This window comes from Kogia breviceps, chromosome 14 (genome assembly GCF_026419965.1).
Source record: "Kogia breviceps isolate mKogBre1 chromosome 14, mKogBre1 haplotype 1, whole genome shotgun sequence".
Lineage (NCBI taxonomy): Eukaryota > Metazoa > Chordata > Mammalia > Artiodactyla > Physeteridae > Kogia > Kogia breviceps.
This window is the reverse complement of record NC_081323.1, coordinates 26131177-26157168: the sequence shown is the minus strand read 5'-3', so window position 1 is coordinate 26157168 and position 25992 is coordinate 26131177. Positions and strand designations below refer to the sequence as shown.

Sequence of the window (25992 nt, the reverse complement as noted above, 5' to 3'; positions counted from 1 at the left end):
AAGTTAGGCAAGGAGCTTGGCATGAAGCAAACCTTCCCTCCTCATGAGGAGCATCAGGTGCAAACAGACAAAAAGTCCTGTAAGTTTTCACATGGACTCACTCTTAGAACAGAATAAATTCAGTCTTTTTCTTAAATGGGAACGGTGACTAGTTGGGGGCATGAGGGAGCTTTCTGGGGTGATGGTAATTTTCTACGTCTGGATGGGAGTCTAGATTACACAGGTGTATGCATTTGTCAAAACTAACAACGTCCACTTATGATCTGCACATTTCACTGTGTGTGAATTCTTCATCAAGGCAAAACCCTGAAGGTGCGCTGAGCTCTTGTTAACGACCTGCCCACTGGATCTTTAGTTTTTAGGGGCAGGATACTGACAACTGACATTTACTCTGGATTGCATCAAAATACATGAAGGGTTGGTGGTGGATAGAAAGATGAACATATGAGCTACAACAACAACAAAAACTAGTAAAATATAAACTGTAGAATCTAGGTGGTCCATAGATGGGTTTTTTACTATACAATTCAACTTTTTTTGTATGCTTGAAATTTTTCATAAATGATTTTAAAAGTCTATTCAACACTGTAGTGGAGTTCTTAGACACTGCAAAAATGAGAAAAGAAATAAAAGTTTAAGGTCTGAAGTGGAAAAAAATATGACTGCCTATATAGAAATAAAAAAACAACAAAAACAAGAGAATCTACAGGAAACGAGCTCAACTACTGAGTGGTGGTAACAGAGTGACCGGAAATGACATTAAGGAATTCTCTGCCAGACTTCCCTGCTAGCGCAGTGGTTAAGAATCTGCCTGCTGATGCAGGGGACACGGGTTCAATCCCTGGTCTGGGAAGATCCCACATGTTGCGGAGCAGCTAAGACAGTGCGCCACAACTACTGAGCCTGCACTCCAGACACCGTGCACCTAGAGTCTGTGCTCCACAACAAGAGAAGCCACTGCAATAAGCAGCCCATGCACTGCAACAAAGAGTAGCCCCCGCTTGCGGCAACTAGAGAAAGCCCGCACGCAGCAACGACGACCCAACGCAGCCAAAAGAAAAAAAAAAAAGGGAATTCTCTGGGGTGCTTGGGAACCAAGTTCTTCTGAAAATTAAGTAAAGGAAAGGGTGAAGGGTTTATTCTGACATCCCCAGAGAAACTGCATTTAGAGCAACCAGAGAGTTGATGAGGGAAAGTTATTTTGATTAAAAAAAATCCCCAATAACTAATGGAAACAGAACAACAGAATTAGAACATCGCGGGCTTGCAGGCCCTAGCGGATGAGTCCAGGCAATGAACACCGAGGCTGCTGGGGCCCAGCAGTGCGGCTGGTGGAGAACTTCCTAATGACAATCAGGCTGGGAAGGCCTGACCTCAGCAATCTCACCACTGCAGAGAGAAACGGGAAAGGCAGGCTGTGCCTCCTGATTGGCGGCGACAGAAAGTCCCAGCGCCCAAGAAGCATCTTTGCCAGAAGCAAAGCTGACTGATGAGGCCTGGAGCTCTCCTACCAGCTCACAGTGAGGGCGGGGGGACTGGCACTTCCAGACCGAGAAACACCTTGTCTGGGAGCATAAAGGAGGAGCCTCTGGAGAGGCGATAAGGGCACATCAATGAAATGTGTCAGATCCCTATTTGGACAGAATGTAGAAAGGGCATTATTTAGGAGACAATCAGGAACACTGGAATGCTGACTATATATTTGATAGAACTCGTCCTAAGCTTTCAGGTGTGATGCTGGTATTGTAGTCACATTGTTTTAAAAAAACCCATCTTGGGATTCCCTGGTGGTGCAGTGGTTGAGAGTCCGTCTGCCGATGCAGGCAGCATGGGTTTGTGCCCCGGTCCGGGAGGATCCCGCGTGCCACGGAGCGGCTGGGCCTGTGAGCCATGGCCGCTGGGCCTGTGCGTCCGGAGCCTGTGCTCCTCAATGGCAGAGGCCACAACAGTGAGAGGCCCGCGTACCACACACACACAATAAAATAAAATAAAATAAAAATAAAAAACCCCATCTCTCAGAGGTGTACAACGAAGTATTTCTAAACGCAATAACCCAACGCCTACAGTTTACTTTAAACAGCAGAGTGGAAGGGGTCACCCGCCCATGGAAGACAGGCATGTCTTGGGCAGTGAAGCGTCTGAGATGCTTGCCGGGGCTCACAAGTCCACTGTTTACTTTCAGAATTGATGTTTTTCATATTCAAAAATTAAAGAAACGTTTAAAACTGATCACTGGCATTCTCTGAGCACAAGCAAATTGCGAAATGTTTTATATATATATATATATATGGGCTGCGTCAGGTCTTTGTTGCTGCATGCGGGCTTCTTCTAGTTTCAGCAAGCAGGGGCTACTCTTTGTAGTGGTGTGTGGGCTTCTCACTGCAGTGGCTTCTCTTCTTGTGGAGCATGGGCTCTAGGCACGTGGGCTTCAGTAGTTGCAGCGTGCAGGCACTAGGGGGCAGGGGCTTCAGTAGTTGTGGCACATGGGCTCAGTAGTTGTGGCTCGTGGGCTCTAGAGAACAGGCTCAGTAGTTGTGGTGCATGGCTTCGTTGCTCCACAGCATGTGGATCTTCCCAGATCAGGGACTGAACCCGAGTCCCCTGCATTGGCAGGCAGACTCTTAACCACTGTGCCACCAGGAAAGTCCCTGACATGCTATTTTTACACTGCCATTTGTTCTAGAAGCCAAACTTACGGTGAGTATGGGAATAAGTCTTTAAAACTCCCAGCAGAATGAGCACTCACTTTACAGAACAGCTGCAAGTCATCATCTTGGGAGCTGCAGTAGTGAGTCTGATCAAACTGTTCAGGTGTAACTCTAAAAACAAAACTTTTTTCCAGAACAAAACAGGAGGTGTGTTTTTCAGAGTGACTGATTTCCCCAAGGAGGCTAAGAGCTAGAGGCTGAAATGGGACTGATGGAGCTTCTTTGAATGTGTTCCCTCCCACTCCGAGGTTGTCCAATTGCAGCCCGAGGTGGGAGTAAGGTGGTAGCAGAGCCACGTGCCCTGCACGCTGAACTGCTCATGCCCTGGGCTCTTCCCACACAGAGTGAGGCCTTATAAAGGCTTGAGGGAAGAAAAGTAGGACCCAGGATTCTGTGTAGACAGTCACATTCTCTAAGAAAACTGTAGGGCTTTGCTCCAGTTCAGTGTTCAGGAAAGAAAGAAGGGGCACCCACCCAGGGCCTCCTGTTCCCAAACCAGAGAGCTGGCCATGCCCCATCCACAGAGCACCTGCTGGCTACCTGCAAATCCCCTGACATTTCCCAGCTGTTATTTTCATTGGGATTATGACAAAATTGCTGATTTTGGCACAATCCAAAAAGGGAAAAAAGGAAAAGAGCTGTCCGGTTTACTGAAGATGAGCCAAACGTTCAATGGTGTCAACTGTCCCAAATCTGGGTCCTAAACCAAGTGGCGGGGGCGGGGGCAAGGTTTCACCAGTGAAAACCGCTTAACAGTGTTTAAGCTGAAAGGCTGACGCTTACCTCACTGTCCTGCATAAATGGACCAGGGTGAGACCCACTCTCTCCATCCTGGAATAGTGCTTTTCACCAAATTAAAGCCTGGGACGCGCTGATGTAGTAAGACCTTCACGTAAGCCTCTCAACAAAACCTCACACGCATGCTCAGAACACAGGAAGAAGGGGCCTGGACCACGGAGAGTCCAGAAGGTCTGAGGCCTGGAGAGGTCCGCTGCGTGACGAGAATCAGGTTTTGTTTCCTGTGTCACTGCTTTCATCCCTCAAGCCTCCTGCCTTTCTTGAGGCAGATCAAACAGCTCTTCCTCAGATGAAAGGAGATTTCTTGCCATCAAAAAATACAAAACCCAAGACACAGCACAAAGGCGACGGGTAGAAGGATATTGAACTAGCCAGGCCCCGATGAAGCGCCAAGTGCCTGGCGAGGGCCCAGTGACACCCCTGGCCCCACGTTCTGCAGACTCATGCAAGCACTCGGCACAGAGATGAAGAGGTCAGGTCAGAAGCTCTTTGCACCCACACTCCTCCTCCTGCTCAGCCTCCACGCCTGCAGCTGGGTGTTCTTGAAGCTCAGACCTCGAGACCGTCACATCCCACCCTGCCTACTCGACACCACCTCACAGATGGGCTCTCCTTTAAGGACTGTCTCCATGACCATCTGTGGGATCCAGGCATCCCTGGCCAGTGCCTCCTGCTGGACAGCGGTGCAGAGAGCAGGTCAACCTCAGGCCTGGCCAGATAGGTCCCTACTTGGTGGCTTGACCCCCTGCTACACCCCCCCAGCCCCGAGGACCTCCACCCTCCCAAATCCCAGCACGCTGGGTCCCTGCCCCCAACCCAGACGAGGCCTGAACCTTGCCTGCAACCCACTTCTGCCTAGCTGAGACCTCATCCCAGGGAAGGAATCGCCTTCCCACAAGGCAAGTCCCGCGGCCTCAGTAAGCCCAGGGCTTTTAGAAGCCTGTCGTGAACACAGGCTCCACGTGCCCTGGCCCAGCTCACGTCCCTTCATCTTTGATTTCCTTTATTAAAACTAACTTATTAAAACTAACGTATTTATCCTTAATTGAAAGCAAAAATGTTTAGTGAAGATAAATCGGAACCAGAGAGAAGAAGGAAGTGACCTGCTCACCCAGAGGTAAATCTGGTTAACCTCTTGGTCATGGATTTCAAAACAGATCTGCTAGATTTTTTTAGAGGCAAAATGGAATACAGGACACACTGCTTAACATGTCATAAACACGGCTTCACTCGTTAAACAGCACTGTGGTCACTGAATTCTATCATGCAGTAACCCAGAGCAGAGATACACATTACTTAACCAGCTCTCCACCTGAGCCTCGGACACACCTCCGTTTCCATCCCCAACACAGTGAGGAGCCCTGTCCTAGCCTGCCCGCACCTTCCCGGTCCTGTAGTAGGAACCCTGAAGGGAGCAGGCCACTGGCAGGCACATGACTGTGCCCCAGGGAGGTCGCAGCAACTCACCTGCCCCGTGGTACCCAGCCCCCAACTCACAACCTGTCCAGTCTTGAGAAAACACCAGACAAGCCCAATTCTGTCTGCAGTCCAGCTGTGGTGGCCAGTGCTGGGTCAGTACTGGGGGACTGGGCGAACCGCCCCCTGGGCTCTGAACCGACTTGGAAGCTATGTCGAGATCTTTTTCAAGGTGCTGTTGACACATTTCACCAGGACAAGCTGCCTGAAGAGGACAGACTCAGGGACTCTGCCTCAGACCACCTGGGAACAACGCGTGGCAGTGGCCGCTGCCTGGGTCCAGGCCGAGGAGAGCAGAGCCAGGCAGCCTGTGGCCCTCATTGTGCGGCTGCCATTGCTGGGGGGAGCTGACTGCGGAGGTTGTGCTCAGCGCTCTCCTGGGTCCGTGCCAAGGCCCAGAGCGTGGGCTGATGCCTGAGGAGGCCCCATGAGCCTCACAACCTGCAATCGCCCAGACACCAGGGCGCACACACACTTGTTTCACAGACAATCAAAGGAAACAAGGACTCGAGTTTCTCCATGTGCGTGTGCACCACCAGCATGGCCTCCTGAGCGGGTGCCCAGAGCAGGCGTGAGGCTTCCCTCCAGGGGGCTGACTGCCTGCCTGCCCCCGTGCCAAGTCGGGGGACCCGGAGTCCCCATCCCACATGCGGGCTCCGAGCCGTGATCAAGTTCCTCTCAGGACTAGGTCTGCACACTGCGGGGAGGGGCACCAGTGCGCAAGGAAGATCCACGTCAGGAGTGGCAGGGATTTGGGCCGGCGAAGGACAAGGTCGGGGCGGCAGCTGGAGGAGCCCTAGGGGATATGCAGGATGCTGGCGGCAGGGGAGCACGCAGCTCCAGGGGCCACATCCCACAGCAGGAACAGCCCGTATGGAGGCCCATAAGGGCCAGTGGACATCACACAAATTTTACCCCTGAATCCTGTTTGTATGTCAGTCTTCTAAATGCTCAGAAGACAGGCATTGAGGCTGCAAACAAATGGAAAACCCCATCAAACGGACATCAATCAGATCAGCCAACATGTCCGTAGTAAGTACAGGATCCTGCTTTAAAAGAGGTATAATATTCTTGGTAAGAGAAGGACACAGCCATCAAGAAGAGATTTGTCTGACACACTTGGGAGCCATTAATGGTACTAAAGCTGCATCGGTGTCTGTCTCCATTCAGTAAACCTACATGGACAAGAGCTGCTATTGTAACAGCAACAAAGCATGGTTTCCTCGTTTAAAATTTCTGTTTTAAAATATCAAAGCATTTACAAAAGAAACTGGCACACAGCTGCTGCTCCAGAGCTAACCTAACAATGCCTCTCCCTGTACTGTGCTGCCAAAGGTCAGGCTTGCCGACGCTGTGTTCCTCCCGCACCCGACAATGGGGCATTGCAGCCAGGAAGCTCCAGGGACACACACCAGACTCTGGAGGTTCCAGGCCAGCCAGTGGCTGCGACAGTGTCCAGTGAGACCAAGAGCTCTTCTCTGGCTCCTCAGTGCTTTTCAGGATTCAGGACACATAGGTGTTTACCTGGAAAGGAAGCAGCACTGGGGCAAGGTGAATAAAATCAGCCTGTTCACCTTGCCTCAGACAGGTGACTATTAATGCTGGAGAAGTAAAGAGAAGGACCCATCTCGCCAGCTGCTTTTAGCTGTTTTATATAAATGTGATCAAGAAAAGGGCTTAAAAATGATCCTCCCTGAGAATACTGCTCAAGAACACAATGGGGAAGAAGGCAGTGGAGACATGGATGCATCTCTGGTCTTACCCCCAGCACAACAAGGCACCTGCCCTGTGAACCACAAGGATCCCAGAGATGGGGAGAGGGACTAGTCAGTCAGTGGTACCTAATCTGGCAGAGTTAATCTGCCCACCATCTCCAAATCCAAGGCCTCAAAAGCATGCACTCCAGGTGGTAACAGCACCCAAGGAGAAATCTCTATGAAGGGGGAGAAGGCAATGCTAGATTATCTAATGTGTCTGATTCAGTAAAAAAAAAAAACAAAAACAAACAGTTATCGGGAGGGGTCAAGCAGTTGTGCTGTTGAATTTGGAACAAACGGTTTAATGAAACGTGATCAGAGATGAAAAACAAAGCAAACCAAAGAAAGAAGAGGCAACTAGGGAATTCCCTGGTGGTCCAGTGGTTAGGATTCCATGCTTTCACTGCCTGGGTTTAATTCCTGGTTGGGGAACTGAGATCCCGTAAGCCGTGTGGCGTGGCCAAAAAAAAAAGGAAGGAAAAAAATTTTTTTTTTTTTTAAAAAGAAGAGGCAACTACTAACTCCAGGAAAAACAAAGAGTTATTAGGGAATTCCCTGGTGGTCCAGTGGTTAAGACTCTGTGCTTCCACTGCAGAGGGCCCAGGTTCGATCCCTGGCTGGGGAACAAAGATCCCGTAAGCTGCGCGGCTCCCCCAAAAAACAGTTATTAGAGAGACTTCCCTGCTGGCGCAGTGGTTAAGAATCTGCCTGCCAGTGCAGGGGACATGGGTTCGAGCCCTGGTCCAGGAAGATCCCACATGCTGCAGAGCAACTAAGCCCATGCACTACAACTGAGGCTGTGCTCTAGAGCCCGTGAGCCACAACTACTGAGCCCACGTGCCACAACTACTGAAGCCCGCATGCCTACAGCCTGTGCTCTCTGCAACTAGAGAAAAGCCTGCATGCAGCAACAAAGACTCAACGCAGCCAAAAAAAAAAGTTATTAGAAAAAAATCATTATACGTCAGTATCAGCTCAGCAATCAACAATATTACATAGTTGCGATAATGTAAAGACTGAATACTAATTTAATAAAAATTACATTTGTGACAGCTGAACTGAGATAGAGGAAGAGCATTAGAAGTGTGAGAGAGTAATAACAGGAAGTACACGGATGATGTCTAGAGGTGATACAGTAAGAATAATCTATATAAACATGTTAGTCAGAACTGCTTGAGGAGATGAAGGAGTTACCCTGAGAACAGGATGGGGTGAGTGCAGGTAAAAGAAGGTAAGCTGTTTTTGTTAGAAGCTGTGTAATACAACTTGAATTTCTAATCCACTCTCATGTCTAACTTAAAAAAAATAATAATTAAAAGAACAATTGGGCTTCCCTGCTAGCACAGTGGTTAAGAATCCGCCTGCCAATGCAGGGGACATGGGTTCAAGCCCTGGTCCGGGAAGATCCCACATGCCGTGGAGCAACTAAGCCCATGTGCCACAACTACTGGGCCTGCGCTCTAGAGCCCGCGAGCTACAACTACTGAAGCCTGCGTGCCTAGAGCCCGTGCTCTGCAACAAGAGAAGCCACGATGGTGAGAAGCCTGTGCACCACAACGAAGAGTAGCCCCCGCTCGCCGCAACTAGAGAAAGCCAGTACACAGCAATGAAGACCCAATGCAGCCAAAAATAAATAAATAAAATAATTAAAAAAAAAAAAGAACAATCTTTAGGCTGTGTTATCTGGCCGTAGTGTAATAAAATCAGAAATTGACCAACAAAAGATAACCTATAAAACCTTAAGCATTTGACACTCTTCTCTAAACAGCACTTGGGACAAAGAGTCATCAGCATCTGAAGGTTATAAAACTACACTATCTGCCACTGTCGGGGACACTGGGGTCAGCTGCCAGGGTGGCCAGGGACACATTCAGAGGGGAGTGATCACCCCTCTCCATGCTTTCATTTGCAGGTAAGAAGAATGGACAATTAATGAGTTAATCAACTCAAGATCTTAGAAAATATTAAACCCCTTCCTCCCAGAAGGAGGAAGCAACCTGTAAAAAGTAAAATTTAATGAGCCAGAACACATTTTTAAAAAAATCTGATAAATAAAGCCAGTTCTTTGAAAGGACCCATATGGCTTACTGTGATGTGGGGGAAGGGAGGAGCCAAACATGCACTTGGCATCACAGGAGAGTTGAGGCAGCACCACGGCTGTGGGAGTGGTGAGCCCAGGGCGTGAGCAGGAGGGCGGCTGGCCAGCAGGCAGACCCTGGGCCGCAGGACTAACAGCAAGTTTCTGGAAAATGGGTGGCGATGAACCTGCCTTCAATGGCCAGGGTGCCAGCACCCAGGCGCCTCCACAGTCAACTGTGATGCTGTCATTATTAATTATACTGTGAACTGAAAAGGTAATGCTAGTCCAACATCTACACAATTTAATAAAAATAAAAGGTTACTTAGAAGATTCCAGACAAAACACCCCCAAAAGGATTCAGGACTGGAAATATGAATCACAGCCACAAAATGCTTCTTTGGTATTCTAGAATTCTGCACATTCTGTTTTAGAAGCAGAAACAGGTAACTAGATGGGAAAAATTTTGAACAAGCAAAGTGTTAATAATCATGTGAACAAGAAAAGTCTTTAAAATATATTTTCTTTTAGGTTTCACTAAGTAATTTTCATTGGATATTACCAAGTGAAAAAAAGAGAAGGGCAGAAATGCATATACCACGGACCGCCTGGTCTGTGCTTGTGTGCAGATCCGAGCGGGCTCCAGGGTAAGGAAGGCATGACCAGGTAGGTGGTTACTGTGGGGATGGCACCTTCAGTCTCCCCCAGCTCCAGCCCCTCACCTGCTGCTCCTTCCCCTCCAGCAATAGACAGCACGTCTGGGCAGCATGTCTCCTGCACTGCATTCCCCATGACCGGGAGGGGGATGGAGAGGAAAGAGCAAGGCCACACTGGCCCACTACCAAGGAGGAGACTCAGACCAGAGGGGGCAGGCAGGCGCCAGGAGCTCCCAGCAGGGAGGGTCACCAAGGGCCACTCACAGTGAGAATACTAACGGCGCCTGTTTCCCTCACTTTGGAAATGACCACCTCTGCTGGGTCACATGGCGGCCCTGAGAGTCACCTAACCCAGGCTCTCTGTCTTTTCTAAGGACATGACAAGACATGAGATCAAGACTGACGCTGCCTAGCAGAGCTCACGTTCCAGGGGGCAGGTTGGAGGGCCGGGAAGGGGTCAGCAGGGACAGGCTCCCCGGAAGGGTCTGCAGCCTGGTGAGCTCACAGGACAGGGCAGCCGCGGCTGCCTCTGATTACGGGAATAATTTAATCACAAGAAACTGCTTTATTGGACATGGGGCTGGTGGGAGAACTAGAAGAACCATGAATTAAAGTGGAGGATATGAGAACCAGGCGAAGCTTGGAGCCGGGGCCGGTGAGGGTCTGGAAACGGTTTGGTGGCCCTGCTGTGGCCAAGGCAGCTCTGAGCCACGAGGCTGGCTAATCGCTTCCTGCAGGCAGGCTCCACTCCAGCACCAATGGGTTTTAATAAAAACTTCCAATTGGGCCAGTAAACCCCTCATTAAGCTGTTTTCAAAGCATGAATTTAAGAGAGGTAAAGGTCACAGGGAGCATTTAATTTGCAACGGCTGCTGGGAGGTGCTGCTGTGACAGGGGATGTGGGGTCTGGGGGTCCAGGCCACGTAAACATCTGACCTGCCCTCGACCTGCCTGGAAACAGACTTAACACACAGGAGTGAGGGTGGCCCACTCGGCAAAAGCACAGCAGAGCACGGCACCAAAGGTATGGCAGCAGGTGACAGACCTAAACACGGCCTGTCTGCTCACGTCCTGCCCGCAGCCCAGGCTCTCCATGCCCTGCACAGGAGGCTCGGCCCCACTGCACAGCAGCTCCGCTGCCAGACACCTACCTGTCTAGGATGCTGCTCGCCTGCCCTGCCTCCCTGGCCTCACCCACATGGGCCTCCGCAGCCTGAGCATGTTTATTTTAAACGCTACGATCCACTCGGTGCACCTGCCGAGAGGACCTGGTGTGCTCCCGGCTCACATGGCACAATCCGAGTGGTCAGCCCTCACCGTCTCTGTTGTGGTCCTGTTCCCTGACCCTGCAGTTTGAGGCGGGACCTTCGAGGAGGGACCCCAACACTTGCCCAGTCCCAAGGAAGACTGTGCACTAGCTGACACTTAGTTTTTACATTAGGCTAAATCAAAAATTCATCCACTGAACTTCTCAATAAAACCAAGGATCCCTAAATGTCCAATTCTTAGCCTGATGGGCCTGCAGTAAAACAGTGAACACTTATCCTCAAAAGGAATATCCTGGGCATGGAGCCTTTCGGAATCCTTCCTTAAAATTCCCTCTTCCCCCTCCCTCCCCACCAGAGTTGAGAAACAGGGAAATATGTCCCTTAAGAGAAAACTCCTAAGGAGTGAATCAAACGCACTTATGTTGTGCCTGTCAGGACAGCAAGGCTCCTGACAGATGAATCTCAGTGCTGAAAAGTGGAGACAGGGATGAAGGTGCCTGGAGGTCACCTGCTGGGAGGTCATCCCTGAAGATCACCTGCCAGGAGGTCACCACCTGGAGGTCACCAGCCGGGAGGTCATCACCCAAAGGTCATCCCCTGGAGGTCACCTGGAGGCACCATCTGCACACACTGAGATCCCTCAAGATAAAATCAAATCAAAGAAGTTACAAAACACTCCCAAGGCCTCAGGAGCCATGAAAGAAGGAGTGAGGTCTCAGGAAAGCACCAGCATCCCCATGTCTGTCTGTCTGCCTGGGCATGAGGACCCTGGGAGATGGCCAAGAGCCGGAGCCGAGGAGACCCCGACCTGGGGTTGGCCAGCGTGCATCACCCATCCTCCAGTGGGTTGGCCTGTCCCTCTGGCACTCTTGCCTGCCCAGGCCTGGGAGGGGCCTGCCTCTGAGTGTGGACTCTGCAGAAGCACTTGGAGGGAATCACAGGTCAGCCCGCAGAAAATGACTGAGGTGACCCTTCACTCACCCTGACCTGAGCACATGCGGGCAGAGGGGAGTCGCTTCCTGGAGCCTCCCTCCCTATGGCCCCGCCTGGAGCCCCACAGGACTCAGCCTTGGGCCAAAAGCAGCCTCGTCGTGGGGGAAAAGACCAGAAAGCCCTTCCTGGAAGCCGCAGCTAAGCCAGGCCTGCCAGATTCCTGCATGGTTTTCAAATGCACAGGGACCAGCATGAAGTTCGAAAAAGGATCCCAGCCCCAAGCTCACAAATATCAAAAAGCACACTTCCTGCGGGGGAGCAGGAAACAGGCCGCACTTACAGGGCACAGAATTTTAGACCTATTTTATAAAGTAAAAGTTGCAACACTAGTGGCCTCCAAAGTGCACAGCAGAGAGTGCATGGTGGTGGGCACCACGGTCTCCTGTGTTCACACGGTCTCTCCTCACCCAGAGTCCCCTCGAACAGAACTGAAAACAAATGCTATGCACTGCTTTGCCTCTGGTTGATGTAATAACTGTGAGACAGTCAAGGAATCCTGTCTCCAGCTCCTGGTCTAGGCCACAAGCTCCAAGTCACCCGTCATACTTGTCACAGGAGGCCCTGCACGGTTGGTAAGGGAATGACCTTTAAGGCATAAGCACGAAGACAGTGATCTCTGATGCAGGGGGCATGTGCCTCAGAGGCCAGGCGGAGATGGTGAGGGGGGCAGTCCTGGACCCCGACTGCCTACCGTGCATGGAGGGAGAGGTCAGCGTGGGAGCAGGAGGGGCGGGAGGGCACTGGGCTCCCATCCCACCCGACATGGATCTTGGTGCCCCAGTGAACGTCTGCTTCTGCCCCCTGAGCCTGGGAGGACCCTTGAGACGCGTCAACTGACGAACCCGCTATGTCCCCAGGGCTGCCCAGAGGCCTCAGGGTCAAGACCAGCGGCGCGCTCAGCCCTCCTGATCACCCCCGGCCACGTGCCCAGAGCCCTGTGCCTCTGCCGGCTCAGGAGCCTCTGGGGCAGCGCTGCCCACAGAATACGGGTGGGACCTGAAGTCTCCCCGCAGAAAACCAAGCAAAACCTGAGCCTGTGGGGCACCCAGGAAACTTGCGCTGCATGGGGTGTCCCCGGGGATGCCTGGAAGTGGAGAGCAGGCCTGCAGGACACTGCAATCCTCATGCCACAAGCCCCTCCATCACCAGAAGGGTACAACCAATGACAATGTCCTGGGACACCCCGCTGGGTGCCCATCACCAGTATGAAAACAGATGTCAGCACATGAGGGAATGACAGATGGAGGCATGATAGTAGCATTAGTCCCCCATCTGGAGGAAGGCTGTGGGTGAGGATGCAGGTCAAGGGCAAATGGGTTATCAGAAAGAGACGGTGCAACCACAGAGAACGAGAGACGCCAGCACGAGAAGCCAGGACACGCGCAAAGATACATACCCCAGATTACCTCTAACATGGTAGGCTATCCTAAGTGTCTGCCACTTACCAAATGAATACCTGAAAGATAGAAGGGGAAGAATGTGTCAATTTAGGATGGCTTTACCAAAAACTTCTAATATAAGCATCATTTCATCCCACTAAAGAAAGATTAACACAGTGTCTTCAAACAGAAAGGGGACAAGTTACAGAGGTCACCACATTACTGAGGTACAAGGAAAAAGTGAGGGGAGACATGCACTCAGGTGACAGAGTAGAGGGGAAGCTGAGGGGATGCCTGCCCTCAGGTGACTGAGTGGAGGAGACCTGTACTTGGGTGTCTGAGTGGAGGTGAAAGTTAGGGGAAAAGTCACCTTAGGTGTAAGAGTAGAGGTGAAGCTAAGGGGGTGACCTGTCCTGAGGAGTCTGAGTGGAGATGAAGCTGAGGGGAGACCTGGTCTCAGACGTTTGAGTGACATGAAGGTGCAGGGAGACCAGCCCTCAGGTGTCTGAGTGAAGGTGAAGGGGAGGGGAGACCTGACCTGAGGTTTCTGAGTGGAGATGAGGGTGAGAAGAGACCTGTCCTGAGGTATCTGAGTGGATATGAAGGTAAGCGGAGACCTGCCATCAGGTGACACAGTGGAGAGAAAGCTAAGGGGAGATACACCTTCAGGTTTCCAGGTGGAGGTGAAGGTGATGAAGACCTTCCCTCTAAGGTCTAAGTGGAGGTAAAGGTGAGGGGAGACCCTCCCACAGGTGTCTGAGTGGATGTGAAAATGACGGTAAACCTGTGCAGAGGTGTGCGAGTGGAGGTGAAGCTGAGGGAAGACCTGTCCTCAGGTCCCTGAGTGGAGGTAAAGCTGAGGGGAGACCTGCATTCAGGTGTCTGAGTGGAGACAAATGTCAGGGGAGACCTGTCCTAGGTCTCTTAGTAAAGATGAGGTGAGGGGAGACCTGCACTCAGGTCTCTGAGTGGAGGTGAAGCTAAAGTGGAGACCTGTCCTGAGGTGTCTGTGTAGAGGTGAAGAAGAGGGGAGATACGCACTGAGGTTTCTGAGTGGAGGTGAAGCTGAAGGGGCACCTGCTCTCAGGCGTCTGTGCTGAGTGGAGATAAAAATGAGGGGAGACCAGCCATTAGCTCTCTGAGTGGAGGTGAAGCTGAAAGGATACCTGCCCTCAAGTGTCTGAGTAAAGATGAAGTTGAGGGGAGACATGCTCTGAGGTGTCTGAGTGGAGGTGAAGCTGAGGGGAGACCTGTCCTAGTTTACTGAACTTGGGGTGCATGCCTTAGGTACCCAGGTAACTGTCATTGACAGGAGTGTTTCTTATTTGCCCCATTGTACAATCACACTACAGGGCCACACCCACAACAGGGTATCAATAAACATGTTTGGAAAAGTAAATGTAATCCTGTTCACCCTTGAACAATGGCATTTAGGCAGGCTATTACTTCTGCAGTGGAGGTTTTTTTAGATCGGCCCTCTCACTGCAGGTTGAGTGGTTTTCTCATAGGTTTTAGTGAGAAACCTGTGTAGAAGTGGACTCAACGCAATTCTGACCCATGTATTCAGAGGTCAACTGTACTTGGTTTTACTGCAGTAAATAATTTCCTTCAAACACCATGAAAATGTCCTACCCTAGAATCTTTAATTTCAAAGGATACCCCATAACCATGAGCACAGGTTATTAGAAAAGCAACCCTAAATGGAGGATGTGTCAGACATGCCTTCCCTGTGGAATCTGAGGGAGTTGGGGGTCTTCGCCTACAAGGGCTTCCAGGACGCACCCCTGGGGAGCACAAACATGTGTACGGACCCTGGGTCATGGAAAGGAACCCCACAATGTAACACAAGTGGCCCTGGCTGGGATCGCAGTGGCTCCAGAACGCATTCCTCACACCTGTGAATCCTCTGCCCGTCACTCTGCCCAAGTTAACACAACACCCAGCAGGCGGACCCCAGAATACAAGGGACACAACTGTCTCTGACTCTGCAAGTGATCATGAGGAGTGTAAGGCGCAAGGCAGCGGTCCCAGCTACACTGTGGATGAGCCATGCAGCACCTCCTCGGTGACGGCAGTTGACATGGAGGCCGCGTGGGGTGTCTCCATCCATGTGAAGCAGCCGGAGGAGGCATGTCCGCACAGACAGGAAGCAAGAGCAGGTGCCAGGGGGTGAGGACGCAGGCCCAGGCTGATGAAATGTTTAGAGGCAGATGGTGATTGTTCTTGCACGTGTTAAATGGTTACATTTTATGGTTTGTAAATAAAGATGTTTAAAAAAAAAGTCTGATTAAGGAGGTGTGCATGAAACAATACCAAGTCTGATATTTGCTGGAAGCTCCCAGTGAGGGGAGGGAAGGGCAGGGTGCAGGGGTGCGAGGAGGGCCCCCTGACTGCCTGTTTCCCGCACGAAGCAATTTCCCACCTGAGAAGGCAGGACACAGACCCTGCAGGCCGGGCAATAAAGAACATGGTGAGGCCAGGGCCCTTCCTCACTGAGTAGGGGCGTTTTAACAATCCGACCCAGAGACAAGCTGTTTTCCTACAGGGAAAGCTGCATGGAGGAGCGAGGACAGAACGAGCATAGAACATGGGCCTGAGCGCTCTACGTTACTCCCTCTGCTTCTGAGCAGGATTCTGAGTTTCCATAATAAAAACCTATAAGAGAGCATAGGAAGATGGCAGAAGAGTAAGATGCGGAGATCACCTTCCTCCCCACAGATACATCAGAAATACATCTACACGTGGAACTGCTCCTATAGAACACCCACTGAACGCTGGCAGAAGACCTCAGACCTTCCAAAAGGCAAGAAACTCCCCACGTACCTGGGTAGGGCAAAAGAAAAAATAAACAGAGACAAAAGAATAGGGACAGGACGTGCACCAGTGGGAGGGAGCTGTGAAGGAGGAAAGGTTTCCACACACTAGAAGCCCCTTCAAGGGCGGAGACTGCGGGTGCCGGGGGGGAAGCTTCGGAGCCACAGAGGAGAGTGCAGTAACAGGGTGCGGAGGGCAAAGCAGAGAAATTCCCACAGAGGATCGGTGCCGACCAGCGCTCACCAGCCCGAGAGGCTTGTCTGCTCACCCGCCGGGGACAGGCGGGGGCTGCGAGCTAAGGCTCCAGGCTTCGGTGGGAAGCCGGAAGCCGAGAGAGGACTGGGGTTGGCTGCATGAACACAGCCTGAGGGGTTAGTGCATCACGGGGAGCTGGGAGGGAGTCCGGGAGAAGTCTGGAGCTGCCAGAGAGGCAAGAGACTTTTTCTTGCCTCTTTGTTTCCTGGTGCACGAGGAGAGGGGATTAAGCGCGCTGCTTAAAGGAGCTCCAGAAACGGCCGCGAGCTGCGCCTATCAGCGCGGATACCAGAGACGGGCATGAGACGCTAAGGCTGCTGCTGCTGCTGCTGCCACCACCAAGAAGCCTGTGTGCGAGCACAGGTCACTCTCCACACCTCCCTTCCCGGGAGCCTGTGCAGCCCGCCACTGCCAGGGTCCCGGGATCCAGGGACAACTTCTCCGGGAGAACACACACTGCGCCTCAGGCTGGTGCAACGTCATGCTGGCCTCTGCCGCCGCAGGCTTGCCCCGCATCCGTACCCCTCCCTCCCCCCGGCCTGAGTGAGCCAGAGCCCTCAGATCAGCTGCTCCTTTAACCCCATCCTGTCTGAGTGAAGACCAGACGCCCTCGGGAGACCTACGCGCAGAGGCGGGGCCAAGTCCAAAGCTGAACCCCAGGAGCTGTGTGAACAAAGAGGAGAGGGGGAGGTCTCTCCCAGCAGCCTCAGAAGCAGCGGATTAAAGCTCCACAATCAACTTGAAGTGCCCTGGATCTGTGGAACACCTGAATAGACAGCAAATCATCCCAAGTTGAGGAGGTGGACTTTGGGAGCAAGATATATTATTTTTTCCCCCTTCTCTTTTTGTGAGTGTGTATGTGTGTGCTTCTGTGTGAGATTTTGTCTGTATAGCTTTGCTTTCACCATTTGTCCTAAGGTTCTGACCGTCCCATTTTCTTGTTTTTTTACTTTAAAAAATTTTTCTTCTTAATAATTATTTTTTATTTTAATAACTTTATTTTATCCTACTTTAACTTTTCTTTCTTCCCTTCTTTTCTTTCTTCCTTTCTTTCATCCTTCCTTCCTTTCTTTCCTTTCTATTTTTTCTCCCTTTTATTCTGAGCCATGTGGATTAAAGGCTCTTGGTGCTCTAGTCAGGCATCAGGGCTGTCTCTCTGAGGTGGGAGACCAACTTCAGGACACTGGTCCACAAGAGACCTCCCAGCTCTGTGTAATATCAAATGGCGAAAATCTCCCAGAGATCTCCATCTCAACACCAAGACCCAGCTTCACTCAACGACCAGCAAGCTATAGTGCTGGACACCCTATGCCCAGCAACTAACAAGACAGGACCACAGCCCCATCCATTAGCAGAGAGGCTGCCTAAAATCATAATAAGGCTACAGACACCCCAAAACACACCACCAGACGTGGACCTTCCCGCCAGAAAGACAAGATCCAGCCTCATCCACCAGAACACAGGCACTAGTTCCCTCAACCAGGAAACCTACTCAACCCACTGAACCAACCTTAGCCACTGGGGACAGACACCAAAAACAATGGGAACTATGAACCTGCAGCCTGCAAAAAGGAGACCCCAAACACAGTAAGATAAGCAAGATGAAAAGACAGAAAAACACACAGCAGATGAAGGAGCAAGGTAAAACCCCCCAGACCTAACAAATGAAGAGGAAACAGGCAGTCTACCTGAAAAAGAATTCAGAATAATGATAGTAAAGATGATCCAAAATCTTGGAAATAGAATAGACAAAATGCAAGAAACATTTAACAAGGACCTAGAAGACCTAAGGAGGAAGCAAGCAATGATGAAGAACACAATAAATGAAATTAAAAATACTCTAGATGGGATCAATGCAGAATAACTGATGCAGAAGAATGGATAAGTGACCCGGAAGATAAAATAGTGGAAATAACTACTGCAGAGCAGAATAAAGAAAAAAGAATGAAAAGAACTGAGGACAGTCTCAGAGATCTCTGGGACAACATTAAACATACCAACATTTGAATTATAGGGGTCCCAGAAGAAGAAGAGAAAAAGAAAAGGACTGAGAAAATATTTGAAGAGATTATAGTTGAAAACTTCCCTAATATGGGAAAGGAAATAGTTAATCAAGTCCAGGAAGCACAGAGAGTCCCATATAGGATAAATCCAAGGAGAAACACACCAAGACACATATTAATCAAACTATCAAAAATTAAATACAGGGTTTCCCTGGTGGCACAGTGGTTGAGAGTCTGCCTGCCGCTGCAGGGGACACGGGTTTGTGCCCCGGTCCGGGAAGATCCCACGTGCCGCGGAGCAGCTAGGCCCATGAACCATGGCCGCTGAGCCTGCGTGTCCAGAGTCTGTGCTCCACAATGGGAGAGGCCACAGCAGTGAGAGGCCCGCGTACCGCAAAAAAAAAAAAAAAAAAAATTAAATACAAAGAAAACATATGAAAAGCAGCAAGGGAAAAACAACAAATAACACACAAGGGAATCCCCATAAGGTTAACAGCTGATCTTGCAGCAGAAACTCTGCAAGCCAGAGGGGAGTGGCAGGACATATTTAAAGCGATGAAGGAGAAAAACCTACAACCAAGATTACTCTACCCAGCAAGGATCTCATTTAGATTTGATGGAGAAATTAAAACCTTTACAGACAAGCAAAAGCTGAGAGAGTTCAGCACCACCAAACCAGCTTTACAACAAATGCTAAATGAACTTCTCTAGGCAAGAAACACAAGAGAAGAAAAAGACCTGCAAGAACAAACTCGAAACAACTAAGTAAATGGTAACAGGAATGTACATATCGATAATTACCTTAAATGTAAATGGATTAAATGCTCCCACCAAAAGACACAGACTGGCTGAATGGATACAAAAACAAGACCCATATATATGCTGTCTACAAGAGACCCACTTCAGACCTAGGGACACATACAGACTGAAAGTGAGGGGATGGAAAAAGATATTCCATGCAAATGGAAATCAGAAGAAAGCTGGAGTAGCAATTCTCATATCAGACAAAATAGACTTTAAAATAAAGACTATTACAAGAGACAAAGAAGGACACTACATAATGATCAAGGGATTGACCCATGAAGAAGATATAACAATTGTAAATATTTATGCACCCAACATAGGAGCACCTCAATACATAAGGCAAATACTAACAGCCATAAAAGGGGAAATCGACAGTAACACAATCATAGTAGGGGACTTTAACACCCCACTTTCACCAATGGACAGATCATCCAAAATGAAAATAAATAAGGAAACACAAGTTTTAAATGATACATTAAACAAGGTGGACTTAATTGATATTTATAGGACATTCCATCCAAAAACAACAGAATACACATTTTTCTCAAGTGCTCATGGAACATTCTCCAGGACAGACATCTTGGGTCACAAACCTAGCATTGGTAAATTTAAGAAAATTGAAATTGTATCAAGTATCTTTTCCGACCACAACGCTATGAGACTAGATATCAATTACAGGAAAAGATCTGTAAAAAATACAAACACATGGAGGCTAAACAATACACTACTTAGTAACGAAGTGATCACTGAAGAAATCAAAGAGGAAATCAAAAAATACCTAGAAACAAATGACAATGGAGACACGACCACCCAAAACCTATGGGATGCAGCAAAAGCAGTTCTAAGAGGGAAGTTTATAGCAATACAATCCTACCTTAAGAAACAAGAAACATCTCGAATAAACAACCTAAACTTGCACCTAAAGCAATTAGAGAAAGAAGAACAAAACCCCCCCAAATTTAGCAGAAGGAAAGAAATCATAAAGATCAGATCAGAAAGAAATGAAAAAGAAATGAAGGAAACGATAGCAAAGATCAATAAAACTAAAAGTTGGTTCTTTAAGAAGATAAACAAAATTAATAAACCATTAGCCAGACTCATCAAGAAAAGAAGGGAGGGCTTCCCTGGTGGCGCAGTGGTTGAGAATCTGCCTGCCACTGCTGGAGACACGGGTTTGTGCCCCAGTCCAGGAAGATCCCACATGCTGCGGAGCAGCTAGGCCCATGAGCCATGGCCGCTGAGCCTGCGCGTCCAGAGCCTGTGCTCCGCAGTGGGAGAGGCCACAGTGGTGAGAGGCCTGCGTACCACCAAAAAAAAAAAAAAAAAAAAAAAAAAAAGGGAGAAGACTCAAATCAATAGAATTAGAAATGAAAAAGGAGACGTAACAACGGACACTGTAGAAATACAAAAGATTATTAGAGATTACTACAAGCAACTGTATGCCAATAAAATGGACAACCTGGAAGAAATGGACAAATTCTTAGAAATGCACAACCTGCCTAGACCGAACCAGGAAGAAATAGAAAATATGAACAGACCAATCACAAGCACTGAAATTGAAACTGTGATTAAAAATCTTCCGACAAACAAAAGCCCAGGACCAGATGGCTTCACAGGCGAATTATATCAAACATTTAGAGAAGAGCTAACACCTATCCTTCTCAAACTCTTCCAAAATGTAGCAGAGGGAGGAACACTCCCAAACTCATTCAATGAGGCCACCATCACCCTGATACTAAAACCAGACAAAGACATCACAAAGAAAGAAAACTACAGGCCAATATCACTGATGAACATAGATGCAAAAATCCTCAACAAAATACCAGCAAACAGAATCCAACAGCACATTAAAAGGATCATACACCATGATCAAGTGGGGTTTATTCCAGGAATGCAAGGATTCTTCAACATACGCAAATCAATCAACGTGATATACCATATCAACAAACGGAAGGAGAAAAACCATATGATCATCTCAATAGATGCAGAGAAAGCTTTTGACAAAATTCAACACCCATTTATGATAAAAACCCTGCAGAAAGCAGGTGGAGAGGGAACTTTCCTCAACATAATAAAGGCCATATATGACAAACCCACAGCCAACATCTTCCTCAATGGTGAATAACTGAAACCATTTCCACTAAGATCAGGAACAAGACAAGGTTGCCCACTCTCACCACTCTTATTCAACATAGTTTTGGAAGTTCTAGCCACAGCAATCAGAGAAGAAAAAGAAATAAAAGGAATCCAAATCGGAAAAGAAGAAGTAAAGCTGTCACTGTTTGCAGATGACATGATACTATATATAGAGAATCCTAAAGATGCTACCAGAAAACTACTAGAGCTATTCAATGAATTTGGTAAAGTAGCAGGATACAAAATTAATGCACAGAAATCTCTGGCATTCTTATACACTAATGATGAAAAATCTGAGAGTGAAATTAAAAAAACACTCTCATTTACCACTGCAACAAAAAGAATAAAATATCTAGGAATAAACCTACCTAAGGAGACAAAAGACCTATATATGCAGAAAATTATAAGACACTGATGAAAGAAATTAAAGATGATACCATAGATGGAGAGATATACCATGTTCTTGGATTGGAAGAATCAACATTGTGAAAATGACTCTACTACCCAAAGCAATCTACAGATTCAATGCAATCCCTATCAAATTACCACTGGCATTTTTTACAGAACTAGAACAAAAAATTTCACAATTTGTATGGAAACAAAAAAGACCCCGAATAGCCAAAGCAATCTTCAGAACGCAAAATGGAGCTGGAGGATTCAGGCTCCCTGACTTCAGACTACACTATAGTAATCAAGACAGTATGGTACTGGCACAAAACCAGAAATATACATCAATGGAACAGCATAGAAAGCCCAGAGATAAACCCACACACATATGGTCACCTTATCTTTGATAAAGGAGGCAAGAATATACAGTGGAGAAAAGACAGCCTCTTCAATAAGTGGTGCTGGGAAAACAGGACAGCTACATGCAAAAGAATGAAATTAGAACACTCCCTAACACCATACACAAAAATAAACTCAAAATGGGTTAAAGACCTAAATATAAGGCCAGACACTATCAAACTCTTAGAGGAAAACATAGGCAGAACACTCTATGACATAAATCACAGCAAGATTGTTTTTGACCCAACTCCAAGAGAAATGGAAATAAAAACAAAAATAAACAAATGGGACCTAATGAAATTTAAAAGCTTTTGCACAGCAAAGGATACCATAAACAAGACCAAAAGACAACCCTCAGAATGGGAGAAAATAGTTGCAAATGAAGCAACTGACAAAGGATTACTCTCCAAAATTTATAAGCAACTCATGCAGCTCAATAACAAAAAAACAAAGAACCCAATCCAAAAATGGGCAGAAGAACTAAATAGACATTTCTCCAAAGAAGATATACAGATTGCCAAGAAACACATGAAAGAATGCTCAACATCATTAATCATTAGAGAAATGCAGATCAAAACTACAATAAGATATCATCTCACACCGGTCAAAATGGCCATCATCAAAAACTCTAGAAACAATAATGCTGGAGAGGATGTGGAGAAAAGGGAACCCTCTTGCACTGCTGGTGGGAATGTAAATTGATACAGCCACTAAAGAGAACAGTATGGAGGTTCCTTAAAAAACCACAAATAGAACTACCATACGACCCAGCAATCCCACTACTGGGCATATACCCTGAGAAAACCATATTTCAAAAAGAGTCATGGGGCCTCCCTGGTGGCGCAGTGGTTGAGAGTCCGCCTGCCGATGCAGGGGACATGGGTTCGTGCCCCAGTCTGGGAAGATCCCACATGCTGCAGAACCGCTGGGCCCGTGAGCCATGGCTGCTGAGCCTGCGCGACCAGGGCCTGTGCTCCACAACAGGACAGGCCACAGCAGTGAGAGGCCCGCATACCATAAAAAACAAAACAAAACAAACAAAAAGAGTCATGTACCAAAATGTTCATTGCAGCTCTATTTACAATAGCCAGGACATGGAAGCAACCTAAGTGTCCATCAACAGATGATGGATAAAGAAGATGTGGCACATATATAAAATGGAATATTACTCAGCCATAAAAAGAAATGAAACTGAGTTATTTGTAATGAGGTGGATGGACCTGGAGTCTGTCATACAGAGTGAAGTCAGTTAGAAGGAGAAAAACAAATACCGTATGCTAATACATATATATGGAATCTAAGAAAAAAAATGTCATGAAGAGACTAGGGGTAAGACGGGAATAAAACACAGACCTACTAGAGCATGGACTTGAGGATGTGGGAGGGGGAAGGATAAGCTGTGACGAAGTGAGCGAGTGGCATGGACATATATACACTACCAAACGTAGAGTGGATAGCTAGTGGGAAGCATCCACATAGCACAGGGAGATCAGCTAGGTGGTTTGTGACCACCTAGCGGGGTGGGATAGTGAGGGTGGGAGCGAGGGAGACGCAAGAGGGAAGAGATATGGGAACATATGTATATGTATAACTGATTCACTTTGTTGTAAAACAGAAACTAACACACCATTGTAAAGCAATTATACTCCAATAAAGATGTTAAAACAAACAAACAAAAAAACCTATAAACAGCCAGGGTGTGCGAGAAATAAGTTTACCCAGTAAATTCTCCCAATAAATAACCTTGGTGAGCAGAGAAAAGGGAAGGGGCTGACTTTTAAAACCTCACAAACAATGAACGTTTTACATTTTCATCAGAACCAACTGGAAGAGACTGAAAGCTAACAGGACAGAGGTGGCCTGGCCCAGCTCCCACCCACAGCCTGGCCACCAGAACAGTGTCCCCGTGGACACCAGCGATGGGCTTGTGGCATCACTGCTGTCACATTTGCTGAGGGCATTTGGAAATGCGTTCTCTCGTAACTTCACCTGTTTTGAATTTTAAATTTCAAGGCTGCTTGATATAAGATTTTAAAATATAGGCAGTTATATCTAATTACATGAAAAGTTAAAAAGTATTCATTAGACTTTTACAGCTTTTATTATATTTTTAACAGCTGGAACTTATTTTAGAAGAGATCGCCGTCCACGGAACTACCTTGGGGGATGGTCTATTGTTTTGTTCTTTAAAGAAACTCAAGTCCTCCCTGGTCTAAGAGTTCTAGATTTTGCTCCCAAATGGTCTGTATTAACGCCTTACCTCCAACTGTCTGTTAGCGACAGGCCTTCCCCCCCTCAGAGGTGGCCCATAGCCCACCGACCATTCATCTCCATGGGAAGGAAGCCAGAGAACCAAGAAGGGAGGGCTGTGTGTGTGCCGGGTCTCCTCGTGCCCATGTCTGCAGCCCTCGGCCTTGAGCCACCCCAGCGACCTCTATGCGAGGCTCCTGTTTTACAGAAAGCCTCTGATTAGAAAACTAAAGCAGTTCCCAGCGATTTTTCACTTTGTAAGAAGGCATCATGGATAAATATTTTATTTTTAAAATTTTAAAAAAAGATTTATTTAATTTATTTATTTATTTATTTTTGGCTGTGTTGGGTCTTTGTTGCTGTGCACAGGCTTTCTCTAGTTGCAGTGAGCAGGGGCTACTCTTCGTTGCAGTGCATGGGCTTCTCATTGTGGTGGCTTCTCTTATTGCAGAGCGCGGGCTCTAGGTGCCTGGGCTTCAGGAGTTGTGGCTCGTGGGCTCTGGAGCGCAGGCTCAGTAGTTGTGGTGCACGGGCTTAGTTGTTCTGCAGCATGTGGGATATTCCCAGACCAGGGCTCGAACCTGTGTCCCCCTGCAGTGGCAGGCGGATTCTTAACCACTGCGCCACCAGGGAAGCCCTGGATAAATATTTTAGATTGCTCTCCCCTGGCTGTGGACGGGCAGCTGTGAATTTGTAGAATTCTCCCACTTTCTTGCCTGGCACAGAGTGATTCTCGAAGGCCCACTCGGGATCAGGTGGATGGGAATTCATGATAAAGCATGTTCTTCCAAGCCTTGCCCGTTGAGTGCCGCGTGGAGACGGCTGAACAGAAGTAGGGCAGGAAAGAAAGGCCAGAGGGGGTGAAGCAGAGGCCCGACCGATGCAGCCAATGGGTGACTGCCCCCCCAACCCCAGTCCAGGAACACAGTCTGTCCTGGGACCTGCCACGTCTTGGCACCGTCTGAGAGAGCAGAGAAGGCCCGTGTCAGTGTCCGATGACCGTGGGCAGCGGTGAGCCACTCCTTCGACAGGACATGGGGCTTCCCCAAGGGACAGGGCCCTGTTGCATGGCCACACGGCGGAAACGGCACCATGCTGCTGCCCTGACCTCGCAAAACTGAAGCAGGAATTAATTTCTACACATCAAATCTATCTACACCCGTAAAAGCACCTGGGGCTATGGGCAGGGGCAGCCATGCACATCAACTGCGTTTAAGGCCAAAATAAAGTTTTCATCCTCAACAGTCCGAAGGCGGCCGCTATGCAGGGGTCCCCTCCGCACCTCTGCAGCCCTCGGGCATCTGCTGCCGGCACTCTTTGAAGTTGATACTCTGTCCCTTCTGCCAGAGGAAAGTGCCAAGGCGGCTTCCTCTGCAGGAAGGGACCTCCGGAGCCCCCGACCTCGCTCCAAGTTTCTAGAGATAATCCTTTCTTCTTTGTGGGGGCCGGGAAGGTGGGAAGAGGAAAGGACGGCCACACGGCCATCCTTAAGAGCAACAAAGAAGTCCTTTAGGATTCCTGCCAAAGCAAAGCACAGATAACAGAACCAGAAATCCAACTTTTTGGGAAAGTTGATACTAACTGAAGAAACTGGAGGAGAAGGGACAACTCGGGCTTCTGGTGCCATTTGAGCAGGACAGCACTGGGCCGGTCCATCTTCCGTGAGGTCACTCACATTTCACGCAACAACAGTCACTGAGCTCTGGCTCTGTCTCTCTTCAGTGTCACTGACCCCAAGATGTTTTAACGCCTAGAGCAAGAGGACAGGCACCCAGGGCACCAATAAACATGCTCCAGTCCACGGCGACCTGGCCAATGACTGAGTAAACACG

The 25992-nt window shown here is 48.5% G+C and overlaps 1 protein-coding gene and 1 non-coding gene across 7 annotated transcripts in view; one reads left to right on the top strand and one right to left on the bottom strand.

The window, feature by feature from the left end:
- Window positions 1–25992, bottom strand: part of LMF1 (lipase maturation factor 1) — a 98304-nt gene that overhangs the window by 54518 nt on the left and 17794 nt on the right. For 3 of the 6 annotated variants that reach the window (XM_067012639.1, XM_067012637.1, XM_067012638.1), the window contains exon 3: window positions 13179–13189. The exons of the other annotated variants lie outside the window; for them this stretch is intronic. In XM_067012639.1, coding sequence (XP_066868740.1) covers window positions 13179–13189 — 11 coding nt within the window. The remainder of the gene's footprint in view (window positions 1–13178; window positions 13190–25992) is intronic. 6 annotated transcript variants of the gene reach the window in all.
- TRNAG-UCC (transfer RNA glycine (anticodon UCC)) lies at window positions 7292–7364 on the top strand. The gene has a single exon. It is a non-coding gene; the product is annotated as a tRNA-Gly (tRNA).